The 24,518-nt window shown below is 40.1% G+C and overlaps 1 protein-coding gene across 10 annotated transcripts in view; it reads left to right on the forward strand.

Annotated features, from left to right (window-relative positions):
• The first annotated feature begins 168 nt into the window (after positions 1–168).
• The window catches only part of lrba (LPS-responsive vesicle trafficking, beach and anchor containing), a 218,242-nt gene continuing 193,892 nt past the window's right edge, over positions 169–24,518 (forward strand). For 6 of the 10 annotated variants that reach the window (XM_077569996.1, XM_077569993.1, XM_077569998.1 and 3 more), the window contains exons 1-8: positions 170–1,035; positions 19,937–20,168; positions 20,643–20,743; positions 22,042–22,137; positions 22,236–22,357; positions 22,433–22,559; positions 22,713–22,832; positions 23,949–24,095. In XM_077569996.1, coding sequence (XP_077426122.1) covers positions 874–1,035; positions 19,937–20,168; positions 20,643–20,743; positions 22,042–22,137; positions 22,236–22,357; positions 22,433–22,559; positions 22,713–22,832; positions 23,949–24,095 — 1,107 coding nt within the window. In that variant the 5' untranslated portion in view covers positions 170–873. Of the gene's footprint in view, positions 1,036–19,936; positions 20,169–20,642; positions 20,744–22,041; positions 22,138–22,235; positions 22,358–22,432; positions 22,560–22,712; positions 22,833–23,948; positions 24,096–24,518 lie in introns of all 10 variants that reach the window. The other 4 variants (XM_077569992.1, XM_077569995.1, XM_077569997.1 and 1 more) reach the window with 1 other exon arrangement.

The raw sequence follows: 24,518 nt of genomic DNA on the forward strand, positions 1-24,518 counted from the left end.
TTTCCCCTTGCATGTGAAGTGACTAAAACCTCTAACTCGTGTATTGACTATCATTTAGTGACGAAAGGGCGACTTTTGCGTCCTTCCACCTGAGCCGCGCACACACCTGCCTCGCCCGCCGCCTCTGAAGCGGAACCAGCCCGTCCTACTCACTTCTCTCCACTGCGCATGCGCACACTTCCTCACTCGAGGGCTTCCACTGTCATGGCGGTGACGATCTGAAAGCTACCGGGGAGCAAATCAGGAAGCGAAAGGCGGACGCAGCGAGCAGCTGGACGATCGCTCCACTCTCTTCGGCTGGGGCTTGAGTGCACTTTCCCGGCTCGACGAGGAGGTTGGACCCCCCTCCGCCCCTTCTCCGTGTGCGGTGGTTCAGTCGGCGTGTGCGAGCTTTGAGAGTTTGGCGCCGCTACCTGTCAAGTGTGCGGACTCCATGACAATAGCAACTTCCGCCGGTTGTAAAGTAGCTCTTTTTTGGACTCTTTTCGAGAACGCGAGCGTCGGGGAAAGGCTAGCCTTGCTTCTACCTGCCACCTCGGACCCTTCCACCTCACCTACTCGCCCCGCTGCTTCTTTGGACGGTATTAATCCGCCTGTGGGCTATCAAGTTACGGACTAACAGAAGAGTAGTTCGCGGAGGTATTTCCCACAACGGAACGACACTCTTTTTACTTTATTTGACTTTATTTATCGTGAATGGCGAGGGACGTACTCTTGCTTATGTGCCTATAGACCGCCACCAACTAACCCGGAGGGACATTAAAGAGAGCCTCTCCTCCATTTGTCCCCTTTGACTTACCACCGCCGCCATTGGAGGCGAACAGGTGGTTTTACCTGTGGACGCCACCTGCGCTCCTGTTCCCACCTTGAGCAATGGCGAGCGAGGAGACCTCCGGCCCCGCCACGCCGGGCACCTTGCCGCTCAACCCCGCCGTGCCCATACGAGGTATCCGGATGAAATTCGCCGTGCTGACCGGACTCATGGAAGTTGGGGAAGTTTCCAACCGAGACGTCGTGGAGACCGTGTTCAACCTGGTAAGCTGATTAAGCGCGCTCAGAATAGGCCGCGGGTAGCACCTCCATGCTGGGATCATTGTGTCATGTTGGGGGAAAAAGTGTCTTCTTGTGGGGGCAAAAACGTCAATTCTGTCCATTGCTACATGATGAACCTCCACTGGAATCCTTCTGTCATGCTGCTGTCAAACCCTTCAGCTGGTGGCCAACAGGTGCACTCCTTGGGTGACTCCATCAGTTCTATATCTTTTCAAACTAATTTGTGAATTTGAGTTCACTTTAAGGGATGGTTATAGAATGTAAAAGTGAGGCAATTTTGCCAATTTATCATGAGGGGTCAGGCCTGTTAGTGTTAAATATGAATGAACAAACAAATCAAAACTGCACTAATAGCTAGCCAGTTTTGCAGATTAATAGTGCTGCTAAACAGGCAAACTTGTAGAAGTAAGATTTCTCAAAAATGGCAGTTTATTAAAATGCGGAGTCTGGCTGGAGCAGCCTCTTCAACCAGAGTACACTGTACCAACAATTTTGAATATAAGATGATACGTTCTAGAGAAATTTATAATGGCTGTTTTAGAGAGCATTTTTCTGTGATATTGCATACAGAAAATCTGGTCACAAAATGCCTTCAAATTAGAGGAAAACAATATATTGTAACTAAATTATTTCTCAACGTACCTTCTTGACCGTTTTAACTACTACTCGGGGGAACCCTTTATGTGATTGGCTGACAACTTTCAGTTAAAATTAAGCTCATGCGGTCCAAAATTCCCACAGGTTCTCCCAAGTTCACACATACAAATCCAGTGGCTTTTTCAAATGGCATCACTTTCCCCCAAAACTACGCTTACGTAGCATTTATTTATTTTTTTTGCTTCAAGGCTTTCACAGGTGTAATCATGTGACCAATTTGTGGGCTAGAGTCGTTGCATTTCCCGCGGGCTGTGCAAGTGATCTCATTTAGCGGCACTATTTTGCTTCACTATGACATGACATTATGATGTCACATGCTGTTTCGGGTGGCAAAATGGGAAGCTTCTCTGATGGCTTTACTAGTAAACAAACCTTCACTGATATTCACTAGACCAAGGCAGATAAAAAAAACAACAACAACTAGTAATTGGCTTGAATGAGGATTTTAACCTTCCCTATTGCTGTAAGTTGAATGTGTGAAGAGATGGTATGTGAGGTAAATTGGTGCAAGGGAGATGGAACACAGGCCCTAATTTAAATTTTGAACAGGTAAGTTGAGTTGAAAATAGACGTGGTAGAAATTCAGACATAGCATGATCATTTTGGGACTGGCTAATTTGTTTAGGAAATAGCAATAAAAAAAAAAAGGCTGGTCATAGTAGCCTGGTATGGTAGCATGGTGGATGCTAGCATTAGTGGTAAATGAGCCTAGCCTGGCAAGCCACACCCACTTTCTTCTGGACAGGCGTCCATAGACAGCGATTCTGCACCGGCCGAAAACAGGCCGGCTAATCAAATTTGTCCATTTGTGTGACGTCGTCTTCGCTAACGCTGTTCGAATATCAAAACAGAGTGATTCATGACACCATGAATCCTCAAGTTTTTCATTCACTACTGCATCTCTTCGGCTAGTAGCCATGTTGTATTTTTACTCCGTCTCCGCAAAAAAGGAAGACTTCAACGACTTGCTTTTCTGACTTAACGTCCGCTCCTTTGCCCATTGGTTAATTCCACTGTCTGTTAGCTCAGGTTTGCCCCGCTTCAAAAATGCAACTGATAGGGCGGTTGACCAGTCTCACTTTCCGGCAAAGCCGCATGTGAGTCTAAAATGGCTAAAATGAGCCTAGCCTCGTGTTGAATGCTTTTTTTTTGGGTGACTGATGGTGTTTGACTTGGAATCTTTTAGCCGATGGTAGATGGTACAACTCATTTTTGTCATCCTTTCACTTCAGGTCAGCAGTAGTCAATCACTTTTCTGACATGTATAAGTATGTCTATTCCCTGGTTTGAATTTTGCACCGATTCATCATTACCCTGGAATGACTTTCACTATCTTTTAAATAAGCTGCAGTGTTATACATAAGTGTCCCGTGCCAGTTGTATTGCAGAGCCTCGTAATCATAGACTGAATAGAGTGAGTAATTATTAGATTTGACGCGCACAGAAACAGCAATGTGCAAGTGGTAAATTGAATGTGACGCGATGACTGGTGTCAGAATCCTCATTTCCTGGCGAAGCAAATCAGCCTATGACATATCCAGGTCAGTGATAGTGTTTATGTACCGTGTGTGTGTGTGTGTGTGTGTGTGTGTGTGTGTGCAACCTGTTGGCCACCTCAAGTCCTTATCTTGGTTCATCTGGTGGCATCCTGACAGGATTCTCAGAGGCAAATTGGAAGTTTTTGCGGGAGAGGGCGACAAAACCGGAAAAAAAGGCGGTCATTGTGAAGGGCGACATGCAACTGGAGCTCGTCTGGTTTGGCGGCGGGAGGGGGATGGGGTGTCAGCGTGGCGAAGGTAGAACCTGCAGAACTGCTTTGTCACGGTGGCAACGGTTCATCCTTTCTATTGCATGATTATAGTACAATCGATTGGCGCGTGTCTCGGTTGTAAAGAACTTTTAGCAATGCGAGGCAAATGTGTATTATTCTAAAACAGGGGTGCTCAAGTTCGGTCCTCGAGAGCCCCTATCCATCCTGTTTTCCATGTTTCTCTCCACTAACACTCCTGATTCACGATCAGGATCGTTATCAGGCTTCTGCAAAGCTTGCTGATTAGCTGATCATTAGATTCAGCTGTGCTGCAGGAGGGAAACATGGAAAACAGGCCGGATATGGGCTCTCGAGGACCGAACTTGGCCACCCCTGTTCTAAAGACATCAACTAGCTGGCAAGGCAATAGCGCAAGCTAAAATATAGCTTCAAAGATCCATCAAATCCTTTTTAAGTATTAGAAGCTCGTGCCAATAAGAAATAGCAGCTTGTGTGTAGCCAGTGAATCGGTAAAGTGATGAAATATTGCTGTCTTATTCCTTGGAATCCATTCCGCGATGTTCATCAAACACTGATCGTTTGTTCAGTTTTTACAATTTTGGAAATATTAGCGAAGGAAGGAAGTTAGATGAAAGAGGCACAGTTACAGTTACACAGATGTCTTTGTATTGTCCTTAAAAAAAACAACAACATGTACATGGGTGCGTGCCAGCGTGTACTAGTTGGCCCCAAGGACAACATGAGTAGCCCACGGGTCTGTTCTAAAAATATCTCACCTGTGATGGGACACTGTTACTTGCTAAGAATTAAAACAAGAATGTTATCATTTATTTATTAAAATTAAATTTAATGCACATTTCTTATTGTACCAAATATTCTATATTTGTTTGAAATAAAAAAAATCATGTTCTGTGGATTTAAAAAAAAATATTTACACAAATAGTTTTTTTAAAAAAAAAAAGGATGTTTTTAGAGCTGTAATTTTAATACCGTGATATCGTAATATTTTTGCTCACGGTAACTTATCATAGTGTCAAAATCTATTATCCTCCCATGCCTACAAGGAGGGAAGAATTTCCAGAACTTCCGTTGCCAATCTGGGCTAATCTTAGCTCCTCCCCGACATACAGAAATAGACATTCGAGATATGCCAATTGAATTTCAAGTATTTCCTTGACACCAGTTATTCCTTTCCTATTTTTAAGGGATTTGGGCATTTTTTTTAGGACATTGTAGAAGGAGTACAAAAATAGTGTTTTTATTGAAATCAGTCTAGCAGTTTTTGTGTAATCTATGTTGAAACAGTCATCAAAACATAATCACTCATTTCATGCTTTTACAAGAAAACATTTGCTTCACCCCCTTGGGTTAACCAATCAACTGTCAGTTGTCTCTTGGCCAATTGTTGCCTGAGGCAGCATGTCTGTTTGCGCGGTACCTGCAGGTTGTCTTGCATACACAACATTTAGCATACAATACTTTTTGCATACTGTAAATGTAGCCAATAAATTGTGACACGACATACGTACATGATTTTATGATTTTAGCATCTGTGTAAGGCCTTAATGTCAATTGCTCACCCGCCCCGGCCTACAGCGGCGGTCTAGTATGTTCTCCCGTGTTCACCCTCCACTTTACGGATAAAGTGAATGCAAAAGACCAATGGTGACGGAAAGAGTCTCGGGCCCAGTGTGAGTCACTGCCCTACTTCCGAGCCACGCGGCTTTCGATCACCGTCAACCCGTTGTGTGGTTTTATACCATCTCTCTCTGACCAAAATTCATTACCACGATACAGTAAACAGATACACAGACAAACATGCACATAATCAAACAAAAAAAAATGAAATGAATCTTAACGAATCAATAAAAACATACTCCATAAAATACTATCAATAAATACCAATAAGTACCATAACAGTTTGATACACACTTCTGAAAATAACCTTTAAATCTATGTTGGTATGAATAATTAATGCTAGTCATCTACGTGGAAACAATGACTAAAATAATTTCTCATAATAAATATCAACAATGATTTAACAAAGCAAGAAGCGGGTCAGTGTCAACATGCAAGACTTTATTTTAAAAAATCTGAATATGTTTAGATTATGGCCATGACGCTCCTACAACATTACAAGGAAATCACAATGTTCTATCACTTGTGAGCTATTTTTAGAAGACGCTCGTAGGCATTCATTTGGTGACCCCTGCGCCACTACTATAAAGATTAGTGATGGCCAGCGGACTATTTCATTTATGGACAATAGGGAAGATTAAAGATCAATGAATCAGTTAATGGTTGTTTTCTGATGACAAATTAGTTATCATTTCTATCCCTAATAGCTTTCGCCTATCCAAACTTCAAACCCGTATGATATTGTAATCATATGAATAATTTTTTATTTACATATGCACCTTTTGAAACTAGCTTCACAAACTAAATTGAAGCGTAATTTTTTGACTCTTTGTTAGCTGTCCAAAGGTCAGCCTTGTCTCGCCAACTGCTGAGAAAGTGCCTCGTAAATGTTTGACTCTTTTCTTTAGTCAGGAATTCGTTTTCATGTTTTGCTCTTTTTTTTTTTCTGGAGAGCTCAGTATTGTTCATTCGGTTTTACCGATTTCACGTCATCATCATTGCTCTCTCTTTTTTTTTTTTGTATGTGTGCATGAGTGTGTGTGTGTGTATTCATTAGTTCACCTAAAACCTATTAAAAAATCCCATACCGTTCACCTAAACCGAACGCTACGAGTCGTGAGGCTGTCAGGAGACCCGAGGAAGGACCAAAGACCGTTTTCATGTTTTGAAAGCTCATGGTCAACTTGTGTGTGTGTGTTCCTGTTGTGATGTACTGTATGTCAAAGTTTAGCATGGAAAGCTGCAGGATGCAGTTTGGTCCAGTGGGGTAGATTGTAACATTTTGTAGGACTCGATCGCTCTGGTTGTGGTTTGTGAAAAGCTGGCGATGGTAATGGTGTAAATCCGGATTATTCCGTTGAAAGGAGTTTTTGAGATGAACGATCAGATGTATATTTTTGAGGCTAGTCCTAATAAATATATGCATGGACGGTATATAAAATACCTTTGTCATGGAAAATTAAAAATAAGCCTGTTTTTAGTCCATTTTAAAATAGTGAAAAATGGTCTTCTCTTTAACCTCGGCAGCTGATGTGACTTTGAGTCGACGACGAGTCCGTTTCGTTCAAGTAAAGGACAGCTGGCCTGACAGCTGGGCTCCCGGCTGATCTGTGAGGCTACGCTGGAGTTTGACGAGTTATTGGTGTGGAATGTGGCTTTACCTGAAGGCAAGGTCACGGCGCTAACCTCTTAAGTCTTGCTTCCCTTTGCACGATTGAAGAAGACATTGCAGTGAAACCCTCGACCGCGTATTCGCGGCTCAGCATTTGCCAATTCATGAGGGTCATCTGGTGTCATCTTGGTGCCAAGAAACTATGAAGGGAGTTGAAGAGCTTCATGTATAGAAAAAGTGGACATTTTATTTAGCTTTATGTTCTAGCTATAAATGAGCCTCGTGTAAAGGTGGTTTGTTTGCGTTGAATATTTTAACGACTGGAATAAGTTATTTATGTACCGTGGGTTTTTATGATTGTTTACATTCTAAAAGTGCACTGTGTTGATGCATTATGATCCTCTTCCACTCCGTGCTTAGTCAGTTAAAAATAATGAATTTGGGGTGTAATCAATTACCTGTGGATTTCTGCGGAAGGGCCGAGTACTTATCAGCTGCGAATACTGCAGTGTATTTTCAATTTGTGATTTTTGTATTTAATCAAATTTTGTATTTATTTTCTTTTTTTTGGGGGGGGGGGGTAATAGTAGTTTTGAATTTTTTTCATCTCAAGTTTTGTATAATTTTCACAAATTTTTATGTTTTAAGATTTTTATTTTTTATTATTTCTTTTTGTAGTTGTATTTTCTATTTTTTTAAAAATATTTTTTTCACTTATTTCTCCTCCAATATTTATTTAAAAGAAAACACTATTTCTGTGATATCTGATACTTCCTTAAAAAAAAAAAGAAGAAGAAGAAGAAAAAAAAAGAAGATATCTGATACTTCCATCGCAACAGAGGTTGACATTTGTCATCGTCTTCCTCCTTAACTCATGCAAATAATAATAGAACATCAGCTTCATTTGGTGTGTTGAGACTGTTTGGTTTTCATTGAGCTGAACTTTACAATGCATGAATCTCACTAAAACTCATGCCAATGGCGAGTATCAAGCCGTTTGGTGCTTTTATCCAAATCGGGATTTTTTTTGGCCTAGTTGTCTTCTAATGTGATTCTCCCCGTTGATTAAGTGGGTGTAGGCAGATGATGTTAAGATAACACCAGAAGACAATTTAATAACCAAAGCAAATGGTCTTGTGCATTTTCATCCCTCACAATGAAATCAGCATCACATGTAATAAATGACCAGAGGCATTTCGAATAAAATTGCATCTTCTTGATCTTGCGTGCACAGTTGATAAAAGCCTTTTGATGCAGATAAGAATGCGTCAACCCTGTCCCTGTGCTCGCACGCTTGCAAGGGGTGAGCAAGGGGTCCCCTCAAAGGCAGTAGCTAACAACCCAGTAAAACATAAAAGCTTTTTTTTTTTTCTCTCCAAAGGTTTAATGTACAGTACAGTACACCATACAACGTTTGACACCTAAAGAAAATGGCCAAATTGCCACCCTGTAATCTGTTTTCAGTTAAATTTGGTCATCTTCCAAAATTCGGGCTGGACCCCGTACGCTGTGAGATTTCACTGTCATTTGTGCACATAATGGCCAAAAATAACAGTTATGAACAGCTTTCAGTTAAAAATTTGTCTTGCGGAAACAAGACAATAAGTCACTGCTATTAACAGGGATGTGATTTTTCCGCTAATTCGCGGAATTCCGCTTTTTTTTATCTCCAAAAATAAAACTTTAAAATTTCCGTTTTTTTTGTTTTTGTTTTTTTTTAGTAGTTCATTGTGTATGCACATGACTCCGACAGATAACATCTTCTGCTATAACAAAGACATTTGTGGTATGTTCTAATATGAATTACTTTTTTATTTGGTCATGATACAATTATTTGTTCATGAAATTTGAACTCTTCAACATTATTTATGTGTTAACTTAGTAATCACATTAGTTAGATATGATGATATTCTCAGTGATAGTTTTTAAAAGCAAAGGCAGTCCAATGTTTTTGAATGTGACTGATTTTGAGTTGACTAAAACTGCCATTTTATATGGGATAGTTTAATATACATTGAAAATTTATGCTGCTGTTTTGTCTATTTCTTTGTCATGTGAGTGCATTGAAAGTACTTAAAAACACGGAAAACCCATGAGCTCCGGGGGGCCGGCGGCCCCCAGACCCCCGGCTAAATTTTCAGATAATTTCACTTTGGTCAAATCACATCCCTGTATTAATGAATGCCTAGCGTGTGATAAATTTTAAACTTGGAAACAACTTTATACACAACCACCACCAGTGGATGACCTCAATGCCTTATTTTCGATATGAGAATTTGCACAGTTGGAGTCCACTGCTGTCTTTTACACTAAGAAATTGCCGAAAAAGTATCAAAGTATGTATAATTATCTCTCTCTATTCTGTTGTTTTTCTTACTGTAAACTACTGCTGCACTTCTTATTTAATTTTGATTTTATCTCTTTCTATTCTGTTGTTTTTTCCTTACTGTAAACTGCAGCTGGACGGAGTCCAGGAAAAAGTTCCCCACGGGGAAAATAAAAGTGTATCGTATCGTATCGTATCGCATCGCATCGCATCGCATCGTATCGTATCGTATCGTATCGTATCGTATCGTATCGTATCGTATCGTATCGTATCGTATCGTATGGAAATAAGTCGCAACTGCGAGATCAATTTGATGCTGATCAAATTTCTGACATGTCATCAATTCATCTGATCATCCTAAAATCGTGTCAAATACCTTTCGTATGCTAACGAGACCTGAAGTTGAATTTGAAACGATCTTAATTTGCTCATTGTAATTTTTGCTAATCTGGCATGCGTATCAGATACGGCGCTCTTGTCTTTCTCGTTGTCCCCCCCCCCAACTGAATATAGTTTGGAGGCTAATTCTCCTCTGAAAAAAGCGTGACTGTTTGTGATTTGTAATCCTTTGAAGATTACCCATTGTGCTCATTGTATTTCCGTTAAACAAATTAGCATTTTTGTGGTGGATGATCAGGTATGTTCTGGTCAGAATGTAGTTAATTTTACAGGCCACAACCGGAAAGTCTGACCTCTGTTTGCCCCCTGGTATCTGATAAAGCAGCAGTTTTCATCGCCTATTGTGTGGACTGGAATTGTTTGTGACTAAAAGTATCAAGATACAAGTTACCCTGCCGATTAAGTTCTTGACTAGTTTGGCTGTTGTTGCGTTCTTGTGCACACTTTTTACAGCTGTGATTGTCTTTTTTTTTTTTTTTTTGATGAATAAGGATGAGTTGATTTGTGTTTTTATCCACACAGAATAATAATGGAAATGGAATGAACAATCAAAACTCACCAGGCTCATGTTAGGCATTTACTACTTTGTGCACGATTCTGGCAAAATGTCCAACATTGCGTTTTTCTGGAAACACAATAAATATCCTTCCGGTCTGTTTCTAACATGTGAGACATCTGTCTAGACGGGCAGCACAGGTCACACACACCGCAGAGCATAAATGTTAGAGGTTGTGTGTGCATCGTTGAAGTTATCAGTTTGGCATATTACGTCACAGACATTAGATTAAAATCATAACCTCTCACATCGACCTGGCAATATTCCATCTTCGGACGGTAGTATCAGTTTTTGCCCACTTTGTTTTTAGACTTACCATATGTTGTCACTGACAAAAAATTGGAAGTGGGAATTTGACTTGGCAGTTTTCCACCATTAAAATTTTTGTGCGAAACAGGCTAATTACAAAACACCAAACTTCATTAGGCCTTCATTTCATTTATTTATTTTTCCTGGAGAGCTCAGTATTGTTCATTCGATAATTTTACCGATTTGACATGTCATCATCATTGCTCTCTTCTTTTTATTTATTTATTAATTTTTTTATGTGTGTGTGCGTGCGAGTGTGTGTGCGTATTCATTAGTTCACCTAAAACATATTAAAAAATCCCATACCGAACACTTCCAGCCAGAGTCGTGAGGCCGTCAGGAGACCCGAGGAAGGACCAAAGAAAATTTCAGATAGTTTACTTATCCAAAACATAAGATCCTCGGGCAAGTTACGATATAGTTGAATCATTTTAGGTCATTAATGTAAATTGAATTTAGGCATGATCGGTATCAAACATTTTCAAGTATAACCTTGCTCATGTTCTATGACAGTTGTCAATCAGCTTGCCACTCTGTCATCCATTTCTCTTTTCTAAAGCTGTTGTGACGCAGGAGATATACATTTGTGAGGAGCTGTGTTATAGTAACGCTCCAGGCACTCTCCAGATTCCCTACGCAGGATTTTCCTAAGGAAATCATTGCTGATGACGACATCAAACCATTACATCAGTAAATAAGTATCAACCAGACACTTGTTACACTGCAACTTTTTTTTATTTTTTATTTTTTAATAGAGTACTTTCTCTTGGGTGGGATGAGATTGTCAACTGCCACTAACTGCCAACAAAAGTAATAACGAGGGTGTCAAACGCAAAAGGCAATACCTGCAATACTGGTTTTAAAGCAAACACGAGAAAGAACACTATCAGGTTGAATGAGAATGACTGGAGGCTTCTCATCCATGCCCGGTTCTCAAAATTGTAAATGCCATGTCACCAAATGTGCAGAGCTTCAGTGTCATGTTCAGTCACTGGCATGCATCAAACAGGGAAATTCTTTGTTTACTTTAAGATGGAATCGCTTTCCTTCCCGTGTACGCCTCTTAGCGCATTCTTCTGCATGTAGTCGACTAATGCCAAACATTTCATTCCACGCTGCCTACACATGAAGTTTTGGTGTATTGCGCAGCATTTATTTTCTTTTTTTTTTCTTTTTTCTTTTTTCTTTTTCTTTTTTTTTTTTACGGGAGAGCTCAGTATTGTTCATTCGATTTGACATCATCATTGCTCTCCTTTTTTTTTTTTTTTTTTTTTAAAATCCAACAAATCAATTAAAAAAAATTTAATAAAGGTTTTTTTTTTTTTAAATACATATACATATATATATACACATATACACATATATATATACCCTTTTTTTTGTATGTGCATGTGCGTGTGTGTGTGTGTGCGTGCGTGCGTGCGAGCGAGCGTGTGTGTATTCATCAGTTCACCCAGAGCCCATTAAAAAAAATCCCATACTAATAATATAATATAATAATAAATTGCCAGATGCAGAAACATCAATGTAAGTTATCACGCAGCATTTAAATGTGAGCAAAGAGCATCATGTCTAGAAAGGTGATGATTTTGTTGGATTAAAATGATGCGGGATTGCTGGAACCCTGGCAAGAGTGTTTTAAGGCTCATGGAAAACCTCCTGCTCTCCCTTCGAGATAGGGCGAGAAGCTCGGCCATCCGGGAGGGACTCAGCGTCGAGCCGCTACTCCTCCACGTTGAGAGGAACCAGTTGAGGTGGCTCGGGCATCTGGTTCGGATGCCTCCTGGACGACTCCCTGGGGAGGTGTTCCCGGGCATGCCCTACCGGCGGGAGGCCCCGGGGACGACCCAGGACACGCTGGAGAGACTATGTCTCTCGGCTGTCCTGGGTAACGCCTTGGGGTCCCGTCGGAGGAGCTGGCTGAAGTCAGGGATGTGATTTTTCCGCTAATTCGCGGAATTCCGCTTTTTTTTTTATCTCCCCCCCCAAAAAAAAAAAAATGCGATTTTTTTTTTATTTTTTTTTTTATTATTTTTTTTTGTAGTAGTAGTAGTAGTAGTTCATTGTGTATGCACATGACTCCGACAGATAACATCTTCTGCTATAACAAAGACATTTGTGGTATGCTCTAATATGAGTTACTTTTCATTTGGTCATGATACAATTATTTGTTCATGAAATTTGAACTCTTCAACATTATTTATGTGTTAACTTAGTAATCACATTAGTTAGATATGATGATATTCTCAGTGATAGTTTTTAAAAGCAAAGGCAGTCCAATGTTTTTGAATGTGACTGATTTTGAGTTGACTAAAACTGCCATTTTATATGGGATAGTTCAATATACATTGAAAATTTATGCTGTTGTTTTGTCTATTTCTTTGTCATGTGAGTGCATTGAAAGTACTTAAAAACACGGAAAACCCATGAGCTCCGGGGCCTTGTCCCCCCACCAGGGCACTGCCCTGGACCTAGCTGGGTGCCTGTGGCCCCCAGACCCCCGGCTAAATTTTCAGATAATTCCACTTTGGTCAAATCACATCCCTGTGAAGTGGCTGGGGAGAGGGAAGTCTGGGCTTCCCTGCTAAAGCTGCTGCCCCCGCGAAACCGACCCCGGATAAGCGGAAGAAGACGGACGGACGGACGGACGGACGGAAAACCTCCTGGAAAGCCCTTTCCTTTCCTTGGCGATAGAAGCCAACTTTCAACTAACAGTGAATATAAAAGGTTGATGTCCCCCCAACAATGTGAAAATGCCGATTAGTAACAGCAATGTTATTTGTGTTTTGCACCATAGAGAGCTCTATCTTGAAATCTAGAATTCTGAGATCCAGAAATATTAATTGAAATTGTATTACATCCTTTTGTTTTGTTTTTTTCAATTTCCCCCATCAATTTAGCTCGGCTAATTTGCTATTCAACCCATTCAGAAATACTTATAATTTGTATATTTAAATTTATATTGGCAATGTATTATATACCATTACTGTGAAGGGATTTAATTAATACTGTGACATACATTTTAGGCTATGTCACCCAACCCTTCACGTCACTGTCAGCATGGAAAATGGCTCTCTTGTTTCTAATGCAGAATAGTTCCTCTAAGGATGCGTTTGCTCAAGTCGCGGAACCATCCCATTGCTGTGAAGCTGCCGTTTCACATTGACACTCTTTTGAAGATATTCTTAGAAAGATGCTGAGAGGTTTATTATTATTATTTTTTTTTTTAATAGACCATTTCACCTTTCTTTTTTTCTATGCCATTCATCAACACATTTTTTCTTGGTTCAAGAAAATTTCCTTGACAGTGTCAAATCGCCCAATCTGCATATGTGCTATTATAAATGCTTCCTGAGCCTAATGATAACTTTGTAGGTTAAGTAGAATGATTCCTATTTTGTCCATTGCCCAATTTTGGCACTCTCTAAGGTCTTTTTTTTTTTTTTTTTGCAGCCACTCCTGGATAACGTTCATGAAGTTGGATGGTTTGTTGGCCCGCTGTTGTCATGCTCACTGCATGGGTTTCTTTGAGTAACATAGATTGGAGAAAATGAAGCTACTTGTCTAGTGCCAGTGTGCACCTCCATGTGTGAAACCAATCATGAGTGCTAAATGCTTCTACTGGGAACTAAAGAGTGTAATGAGAGTGACAAAGACTAATAAGGTCAGTGTCGTATAATGGAGTCCCGGGGGTTGTGAAGTGTGTGTGCGTGGCTGCACAGCATTTTTTGAGTAAGATTTGGTATTGTAAAGCAATGATGAGGACGATCACATCTTTTCGTGCATTGGCAGACTCTGTCACGGGACATTTGTTTATCTAAAGTATCACGGATATATTTGATTGAATATCATAGAAAAGCGGATCCAACCAGTGTTGTGTTGACGTCTTAATGGAAAGTGTAAAAGCGTTTCTTCATTATCTCTTTCAAGCATGAAACTGTGAGCTATTGTTTTGATAGCGGTTTCTTTTTTAGCTGGCATAGTTACTAAAAAAAGACGCAACCATGAAACCCTTGCTGGTGCCTGTGCTTGGGATGGACTGTCACAATTTATTTGATGGGTTAGTTAGGAAATGTAATGACTACGACGGTGTATTAGGGCCACGTAGAAATATATTTTTTCAAGGGGCAGGGGACATTTCAGAGGGGAAAAAAAAACCTCACAAATTTTTTCACAAAAACCTTGAATATTTACGACATTATAAAGTTACAGATTTGTGAAAAAAAACCTCACAAAATTACGAGAAAAAAGCTGAATATTTGCAATGTTATAGTGTCAAATTAGCGAGAAAAATCTCTGCTAAAGCAAATACTATCTCCTTATTTGAAAACCAAACTAAAAAGTATAATTATATATATATATATAAAAAAAAGTATAGCTTAAGTATAACTTCTTCCAGTAGGCTATGTGTTATTTCTCTAAAGTTTTTGACTTTTTCCTCACAAATCTCTGGGTTTATTTCTCATTAATTTGTGAGTTTTTTTTCTTTCTTGCTACCTGCGAGTTTATTTCTTGGAAATTTGTTTTTTTCTTGCAAATGTGCAAATATTGACGTTTTTTTTCCTTGTAAATTTGTGAGTTTTTTTCTCTGAATGTTACCACCCCTCACAAAAAAAAATGTTTAGCCTGTCACTATAGGTCGCTGGCATAGAGAGAGGGGCAAAAAAAAAAGAAGTATATTTCAGAATTTTTTGGGGGAACCAATTAAGTGAAATCGACTAATTCCTTGCATCACACTAGGACAGGGTAGGAGGCTTTTCTTTAATTTTTTTTATGTGAATCTATAAAGTTTCAGAAACACGGTATTTTTCACTGGCCGCTGTATGCTAATGCATCTCGATGAAATTTTTCATGTCTCTCTTTAAGGGATAAGATAAGTTTTTAACTTTCTCCTACCCCTTTTGAACATATAAACTCTTTTCTTTCTTCCTATTCTTGTTTTTTTTTTTTTTACTTCAATTTATATTTTAGATTTGTAATGTGTTTTCTTTGTGTTTATATGTTCAATAAAGAACCAAATAAAAACCATCGCTTGGACCCGATTATTTGCTTGACCTCTCGGCAGCGTCGAAAAAAAGGCTCACGTGTTTTACGTCCGTGACCAACTACAACTCTCATGGACCAATGCACTCAGCCGCCGTTGGTTTGATGAGATGGCTCGTTAAAAAGAGGATGCGTTTAAAAGGGCTGTTGGGGGAAAAAGTAGGCCATCGGCTCGTCGTCGCTCTGACAGCTCGTTTGAGTGTTTTTCGGCCTCGCTTTTGTCGAAATGGCAAACAACGCCGTCGCGTGTGGTCCTCATCTAAAGGTCGATATTGCTACTCGAGGATTAGAGGCCGTCATGTGCAACTTGTCCAAACGGATGACAACGGGAGTGTGCGTTGTGGTCTGTCTGATTGAAACTGTAGGGAAGTGAGAATTAATTTCACGTGGTTAACCAAATGGGTCTAATGCACAGGGATGTGATTTTTCCGCTAATTCGCGGAATTCCGCTTTTTTTGTCTCCCCCCCCCCCAAAAAAAAAATTCCGATTTTTTTTTTTTTTTTGTAGTTCATTGTGTATGCACATGACTCCGACAGATAACATCTTCTGCTATAACAAAGACATTTGTGGTATGCTCTAATATGAGTTACTTTTCATTTGGTCATGATACAATTATTTGTTCATGAAATTTGAACCCCTCAACATTATTTATGTGTTAACTTAAGTAATCACATTAGTTAGATATGATGATATTCTCAGTGATAGTTTTTAAAAGCAAAGGCAGTCCAATGTTTTTGAATGTGACTGATTTTGAGTTGACTAAAACTGCCATTTTATATGGGATAGTTCAATATACATTGACCTAGCCAGCGGCCCCCAGACCCCCGGCTAAATTTTCAGATAATTTCACTTTGGTCAAATCACATCCCTGAATGCACTCATGAAAGTATTCTTCCAGTAACCTCCACAGCTCTGTTGTCACGACCATTTTGATGTTGGCCACGTCTTGATGACTCCTTTGAGCTTGGTCCCCCCCTTTATGTTTTATTGTTATATGTGTGTGTGTGTGTGTGTGTTTTGGGGGCTTCCTGGACGACTGGCTGCTTGAAATGGCGAGTGGCAGTCAGGCGTGCACGCAAGTGGAAACTGAGAACGCTGAAACGGGCAATTGGTAGCAACGGATTGATTACGGTGAAAATGGCAAATGTGCGTGACAGGTGGCTGAGGAGCCCGAGGACCCGCTCGTCATTATTTTCCTATTAGTCGAACAAATGTGTAGATCCCTTAAGTCTTCCTCTGTTCTGGCAAGATCTCAAACATTAGCCTACTTGGGCTACATTTTCTTCTGACGTCCCAGCGATCCCTGCGGTTCTCCAATGTTCTTTTCCATGGTGACCATAGACAACGTACTTTGTGTTGCGCCCTGGTGGCTGCTCAGCCATGATTAATTCAGGAAGGCCTCAAGGGGTAGGGGGTTGGGGGGGGGGGCAGAGCCAGGCTAGTTTACCTAGCCTTGGATCTGGTGTCTGGTTGCTGCAAAGCTACAATGTTTAGGTGCGGAAGCACTCTTTGGATCAGGCCCAGTACTGCTCGTTCACGATATACATTAGCTACTGTAGGAAAATGATAGAACGGCACATTATGTGCTATGTGGGTAAATTTGAAAAAATTAAAAAAGCACTGATCTTCTAATCAAAAGTCTGTTTATTTCTATGAAATTGTATTAATTTAATCTCAACAGTCCATTTGCTCTCTTAATTTGGTAGCGTTACTCTTGGCTGCGCTGCTTTCAGTATGTGTAGTTAGACCAATCAGATTTGAGCTAAATTTTTTTTTTTAATCTTTTAACCAATCAACCAATCAAATTTGCCTAACTGGCTGGACCCACAATAATGTCAATTTTTTCTCATTTTCTGATTGGATGGTCAGAATAAGCCAAGTTTGATGAGCGAAATGCTTCTGTAGGAACCTGCTCACATAAATACTAATCTACATCTTTGTGTTAATGTAAAAATATTCATTCTTAATCGGTCCAGATGATGAACATGGCACAGTTGTGTTTTGCTATATTGTAATTTTTTCATAATATTGATGGCTTCTATAACTGAGACGTGATAGTGGTTGGTAAGTCACCACATCACATTTGTATGACGGTTCTTATGCCGCACGGCTGAAATAAAACAAGCCCATGAGGGTCTTCCTTAAAATCAGATTCATTCGGGCTCTCAGCCTGACATAAGATGACCAGCAGGGACAAATTCATTTCAGCCTCGTAACTGATGCCGAGTGTGTCCCCACAATGTGAGCGAGCAGCCTCGTCTCCATATTTTCTCTCCATCCTCTTTGTCGTCCGTCAACAATGATGGATGGATGAGTCGCTCTGAGTGTCAGACTCATAAATCAGAGCTTTCTGAGGGAAAAAATGGCACCCAGGAGTTGCTAATGGCACATCTGGACGCAGCTGCACTCGTTCAGCCAAAAGTTTAGTGTCGTAAGGGTGCTGCAAAATATGGATTCCTATCGAAAATATTTACTGTGAACAGCGCAAAACAACATTAAATGCAGCTTGTGCTTGCTTTTACTAAGTAAACTAATACAGTGCAGCTCAACCTCTACAAAGTAGATGTCATGGCTTGGCTACAACAATAGGCTGCATTGTTCATTTTTGAAAATTAATTCAAACTATTGAAGTTACACCTTTCTAAAAAGAAGCTAGGTAATATTTAAAGTATGTCGCACTTTAAATTTAAGAAGTTATGAACAAACAGTGCAGTGCAACAGGGATGACCGGAAATATTGCAGCTTTCTAGTCTTCAATTATGTACTTCTAGAATTTTTGTTGATTGATAATCCCAATTGCCGGTGTGTGTATGTATATATGTGTGTATATATATATATATGCGTGTATATATATATATATATATATATATATATATATATTTTTTTTCCTATGTTGATTTTTTTTTTTTAAATTGCTAATTGGCTGCTGATCTCCTGGACCTCCAGCCATGCCCGTCAAGCAGTGCACAGGATGTATGTAATGTACAGAACATAAAAAATAATGTCCACATTGACAGTAGAAGCTCTACTCTAAGATACTGTAGCATTGTTGAACACAGTGGATATAAAAAGTCTACACTAAACAACCCTATTCAAATGCCAGGTTATTTTAAATAACCGACAATTGGTCTCATGATTTAAATGCCAGATTACACACATTAACATTGGAATTTTTTTATTTATTTATCTTGGTCTAATCTACTGCATGTGCATTTACATGTCGTAAAATGTTTTAATGGGTTGTTCATATTGTACATCTTTTACCCTTTTAACGTTATTGATTAAAGAATACCTGGCATGACTTTCTAGCCAGGCACATTCCATTACTGATCACCATGTATGTACATATCTTAGCGGGCTGTAATTCTCTTTGGAAGTTATTTGTCAAAATACAGCAGCAACATTTTGTTGTTTGGTGCCTCCTTTATCTCGCACAGAACACACAAACAAAACCACCTAACCTCACCTCAGTCTCTCTAATTGGACAGCCTCCATTCCTTGATCCGATATTGTTTTCACACGCAGCTTTGGTAACCGCTGTACAGCCCATCACATGTTCATTTGTTGCGTTGATTCGGAACATGACACCCTCACTGGCGGAATGAATTTGACGTCTATGTTGTTGCTTTCCTTATCTCCCTTCGATTATGCCGATTCAATAATAAAAATGTCATGGCTGCTATTAGGAAGTGAGAGAGTGTGACTTTTATGGCTCGCGACTCCATTTATTTGCCAGTGCACAAAGAAGATTTGGCCTGTATGGCTGAACATGGTGCTGCTGTTTGCTGTAGTGGGTCTAGACAAAAAAAAAAAAACAAGCAAAAATCTTGAAATCTATCAAATAAAAGTGAGGCAATCAGAATGATTTTCTATTAAATAAAAAAATCCTATTTTAAAATGATAAATATAATATATATTTTTTATTTTTTGTCTTTAAAAAAATAAAATAAAAATGTAAACATTTTTTAAACAATTTATTTGAACCTCAACGTTATTAGTGCGTTGAATCATGTATTTTTTCTTCATCTAGATTTTGTAATTCACACACAATCCACACGGAGTGTATTAATGGGTCCTTTTTAAAATGTAGAAAATAAAGTGCTGTATACATTAAAAATTTTTCTAGATTTTAAATGACTCAATATGACCCGCAACATAACATGTTTACAGCACCCATTAATCAACATATATTATTGAGTTTCATAATGGGTTATATTGACCCGCAACATAACCCGAGAGTATAAAATGACTCATATTAAAATCTAGACAAAAAAATTAAATGTGTTTTACACATTTGATCATTTTCCAGATTTAAAAATATGTGAATTGGATCCATAACATAACCAGAGTTTTAAAGCAGTCATGTATTTCTTCTAGAAATCCCAATTAAAACAGGTCAGCTTGACCCGAAAGGTTCATCTTAAAATACGATTTCTAGATTTTCTAACTTTAAAACTTGAAAATTAACACAAAAAAATACGTTGGTTTTGGAGCACAGTTGGTTACTGTCACTATTAAAATACATCTCTCTCTCTCTCGCCCTCTCTCTCTCTCTCTGTCTCCCCTTCCAGCTGGTCGGCGGACAGTTTGACCTGGAAATGAACTTTATCATCCAGGAGCCCGAGAGCATCGTATGTATGGTGGAGCTCTTGGACAAGTGCGAGCCCACCTGTCAGGCCGAGGTGTGGAGCATCTTCACCGCAATTCTCAAGAAGAGCGTGCGCAACCTGCAGGCGTGCACCAACGTGGGCCTCATTCAGGTGGTGCTGCAGCGCATCTCCAACACCGACAGCATGATCGCAGGTACGCAAGTGGGACATGATAAAATTCCTTCTTCCCTACTTAAAATGTGCGGGAAAGGCTGTTCTAATACGTCAAATCAACTGAGCTTTACACGAAACAAAGTTTGGATACTTTTTCTGGCGTGAGTTTTTTTTGGGGGTGCGCTTGCGGTGCTGAGAATGAGGGTGCGTCAACTCTGTTGTAAGGCTTTGGGAAATTGCTAGCATTACTGGGATCTGTTCTGACGGTGTTTGCATCAGTGCCCTTCTCGCCAGCAAGAACAGTGCAGGCCTCCAGCAACTGTGCAGTCAAGTGAGGGTAAAGAAGATGTTTACTCAAGTGAAAATGCTCCATCTTTTAATATCATTCCTCTGATATGCAATGATCATAAGTTCATGATTTCATGGCCAAAAAACATTTTCATTTACTTGGCACGTGCACATCAATTGGATGTCATGCATGACCGGTGGCTTTTTTTCTCTCTCTCTCTTTCAGACCTGCTGGTAGACATGCTAGGCGTGCTAGCCAGCTACAGTATCACGGTCAAAGAGCTGAAGCTGTTCTTCAGCAAGCTGCAAGGGGAGAAAGGCCAGTGGGTGAGTCAGATGATGTCGTCTCGGGCATATATGTGAAGAATGTGCTGAGAAACGCGTCAAGCGCCCGGCGTCCCCCACCCCGCCCCACCGGATCGTTGTCCTTGTCACACAGATATGATGGCTCATGATGTTTGGTCCAGAGGATTTCTTTCATAATCAGTGCTTTTTGATCCTGTGGAGTGCGACACTGCTCAAATAAAAATAATACATCAAACAGTAAACCTCTTAAAGCATGTTTGTAGTGTTAATTGCATCAACACAGGATTATTGCAATACTGTATTACATTTCCGTTCAGTTTTAGCTGTTAACAAGACGAAATAACTGCCTGACAGATTAACTAACCTCCTTAGCTACTAGCCCAACTAACTGACCGACTGTCTTAGCTAGTGTCAAGACTCACTATCATAACGGACTTAACCAGTAACAATCCTAACTGACAAAACTAGCAAGTCAGTCAGTTTGCCTGCAAAGTAGCTAAGGTGAGTTAAGCTTGTTCATAGTCAAGACGGTCAGTTAGCCAGGTCATTTAGTCAGTTAGGCTAACCAACCAACTAACTAACTAACTAAGCTACTCATCATTTCTTTTGACTAACCTGATTAATCCACCTACCTAGTTACCTACCTACTTAACTTGACTGACCAGCCAGACGACTAACCCAACTAGGGAATTGGCTCACTTAACCACCCTAGCTATCTGCCTAATTATAAGGTGAGTTAAGCTTGTTCATAGTCAAGACGGTCAGTTACCTAGGTCATTTAGTCAGTTAGGCTAACCAACCAACTAACTAACTAACTAAGCTACTCATCATTTCTTTTGACTAACCTGATTAATCCACCTACCTAGTTACCTACCTACTTAACTTGACTGACCAGCCAGACGACTAACCCAACTAGGGAATTGGCTCACTTAACCACCCTAGCTATCTGCCTAATTATAAGGTGAGTTAAGCTTGTTCATAGTCAAGACGGTCAGTTAGCCAGGTCATTTAGTCAGTTAGGCTAACCAACCAAATAACTAACTCACTGTATATAAAACAACCAAACCAGCTGGCTAACTCATTTTTTACCCATCTACTACCTACCACTACAACAAACAGACCAAAATAAATAACACATCTACGGTACTTACTTGCTTAGCTTCATATCACATTGATTAACAAACCAACTGTATGACTGACAGATTGACAGCCAAGTGAACTTCAGGATTACCCAAATTTGTGCGTTCCCTATGTTAGGCTTGGCTAGGTTATGCATAAACATGACATATTGTATTATTTTATATATTTTTGCCTTTCAGCCTCGACATGCTGTGAAGCTTCTGTCAGTGCTGAAGTACATGGCTTATAGGAGTGGCCCTGACTCCTTCTTTAGCTTTCCTGGCAAAAACGCAGCTGTGAGTTCACTTCAATATTATACCAGCATCCCCCCCCCCCCCCCCCAAAAAAAAAAAAATCCGAATCATTCTGTGTTGTTGTGTTGGTTTACCAACAGGCAATAGCGCTTCCACCCATCGCAAAATGGCCGTACCAGAATGGCTTTACGTTCCATACGTGGCTCCGCATGGACCCTCTCAACAATATTAATGTGGATACAGACAAACCTTACCTCTACTGGTCAGTCCTGGTTTCCTGTATGGGACGGCATCCTCCCTCGGACTCTTACTCACTATCTTCTCTGTTTTCATTCAGTTTCCGCACCAGTAAAGGCCTTGGCTACTCGGCACACTTTGTGGGCGGTTGTTTGATAGTGACTTCGTTGAAAACCAAGGGGAAAGGATTCCAGCACTGTGTGAAGTACGACTTCAAACCTCAGAAGGTAAGATGGGAATGAAAAAACAAACAACAACAATGTCAATCACCGCCATGTTTTTAGATAATAACTGTGGGTGGCTTTCTTTTTTTTTTTGGGGGGGATTGTGCCATTTGGCCGTTATTGTTTCCAAAATGTGGCATTTCTTTTTCATTGCAGTGGTACATGGTGACCCTGGTGCACGTCTACAACCGCTGGAAAAACAGCGAAATTAGCTGCTACGTCAACGGTGAGCTGGCGTCCTTTGGAGAGATCGCCTGGTTTGTCAACACCAGCGACGTAAGTAGAAAGCCTTTGCCATTGCGTGGCTAATTGGTCTTAAGGCAGGTGTTCTGAAAGTGTGGTGCACCCCTGGGGCTAATTATGAGGTTGGAGATAGGGGGTGAGTTACTGTGGCGGTGTGTCAGAGGCAGGTGTGTCGCTTTAAAAGACTAGGAAAGGCTTGAAATCGACTTGAAATCAGCCCCATGGATTTCATTTTATTTTCTTTGCCGGCGGTAAATGACTGGTTGTGGGAATGTGGGTAGGGGTTTTTGATGCAGCGGACCAATTCTTTCTGTGTACAGTACGCGTTGAAGTGCATGCCTGGCTTAAAAAAATGACAGAAAGGCTGTTTATCAATGTAGCTTATACATTAGGATTGTAGCTATCAGATATTTTTAAGTTTAACTCTTTGACTGCCAGACGTTTTCAGAAAAGGGATGCCGTGGGTGCCAGCCGATTTAAGCATTTTGACTGATCTTTCAAGGTCCACAGAAAATGTTGTGTTTGGACTATGGAAACACACATACTACCAAATGAAAGTTTGGACTCTCATCTTTCATCAGAAAAAAAAAGTTTGTTTCTACCTTATTCCGTTTTTCAGTAATCAACAATAGAAAATGGTTAGTTTCACCTCTGTTTTGAAACAAACGTCTTTTAACGTCTTTGGCACTCCTCCCTAGGATTGTACTAAACGTTATTTAACGTTTTTGGCAGTCAAAGAGTTAAGGAAAGTCTTTTTCAGCTCCTTCCTTCACTTAGATGCAGTGTTGTCCACTGCAAATGGACACATAATCTCTAGTCTTTGCTTGATCAGCTGGCCTTGCTGCGTAGCTTTCATTTCATTTTTTTGTGTGCGGATATAACTGGGCGAAATTGTGCGAAAGATGCACACGTGAATCTCCCTTCTGCCAATCACTCGCAAATCACTGCATGCACTGGTGGCACAGCGTGGAGGATTTCTTGAGTCTACAATCACGTTCTAAAAAGAACTGCAGACGATTGAGGATATTTATAGCACATTGTCCTTGCAACTTTGCTGCTATTTTTGCCTCTTTTCATCATCATAGACCTTAATACTTTTTTTTTTTTTTTTTTGGGTGAGCTAAAAAACTGAATGGTTTCATCCCATAGACGTTCGACAAGTGCTTCCTTGGCTCATCCGAAACGGCCGACGCCAACCGGGTCTTCTGTGGCCAGATGGGTGCCGTGTACTTATTCGGAGAAGCCCTCAATGCTGCGCAGATCCTGGCCATCTACCAGCTGGGGCCAGGGTACCAGGTACGAGGGTGCGACAAGTTACAACCAAAAACGTTTTATTTTAACTTAACTCCCTTTTTGTAGCATGTTTTTGATTACAAAAATAGCACTCTACAATGTAATACAGACGCTCCCCAACTTACGAACGAGTTACGTTCCGAGCCATCGTTCGTAAGGTGAATTTGTTCGTAAGTTGCTTCAGTGCTATATTTTGTATTATAATTTATGTTTAAAGAGAATACGTACAGTACTGTACTACGTATGTTAGAGAGAGAGAGCGAGAGACACACACAGTATGTACATGTACGTAATAAGATAAATAAAATGAAGTTTAACTTACTTTTGGAAGATGTACTCGATGCTTAAGGATTTGATGGAGGAGGAGGAAGAGGAGGATTTTATATCATGAGAGGTTCTTCGTCGTCGCTGGAATGGGCTTCAAAA

The sequence above is a fragment of the Vanacampus margaritifer genome, chromosome 7 (genome assembly GCF_051991255.1).
Source record: "Vanacampus margaritifer isolate UIUO_Vmar chromosome 7, RoL_Vmar_1.0, whole genome shotgun sequence".
In the NCBI taxonomy this organism is placed as follows: Eukaryota; Metazoa; Chordata; class Actinopteri; order Syngnathiformes; family Syngnathidae; genus Vanacampus; species Vanacampus margaritifer.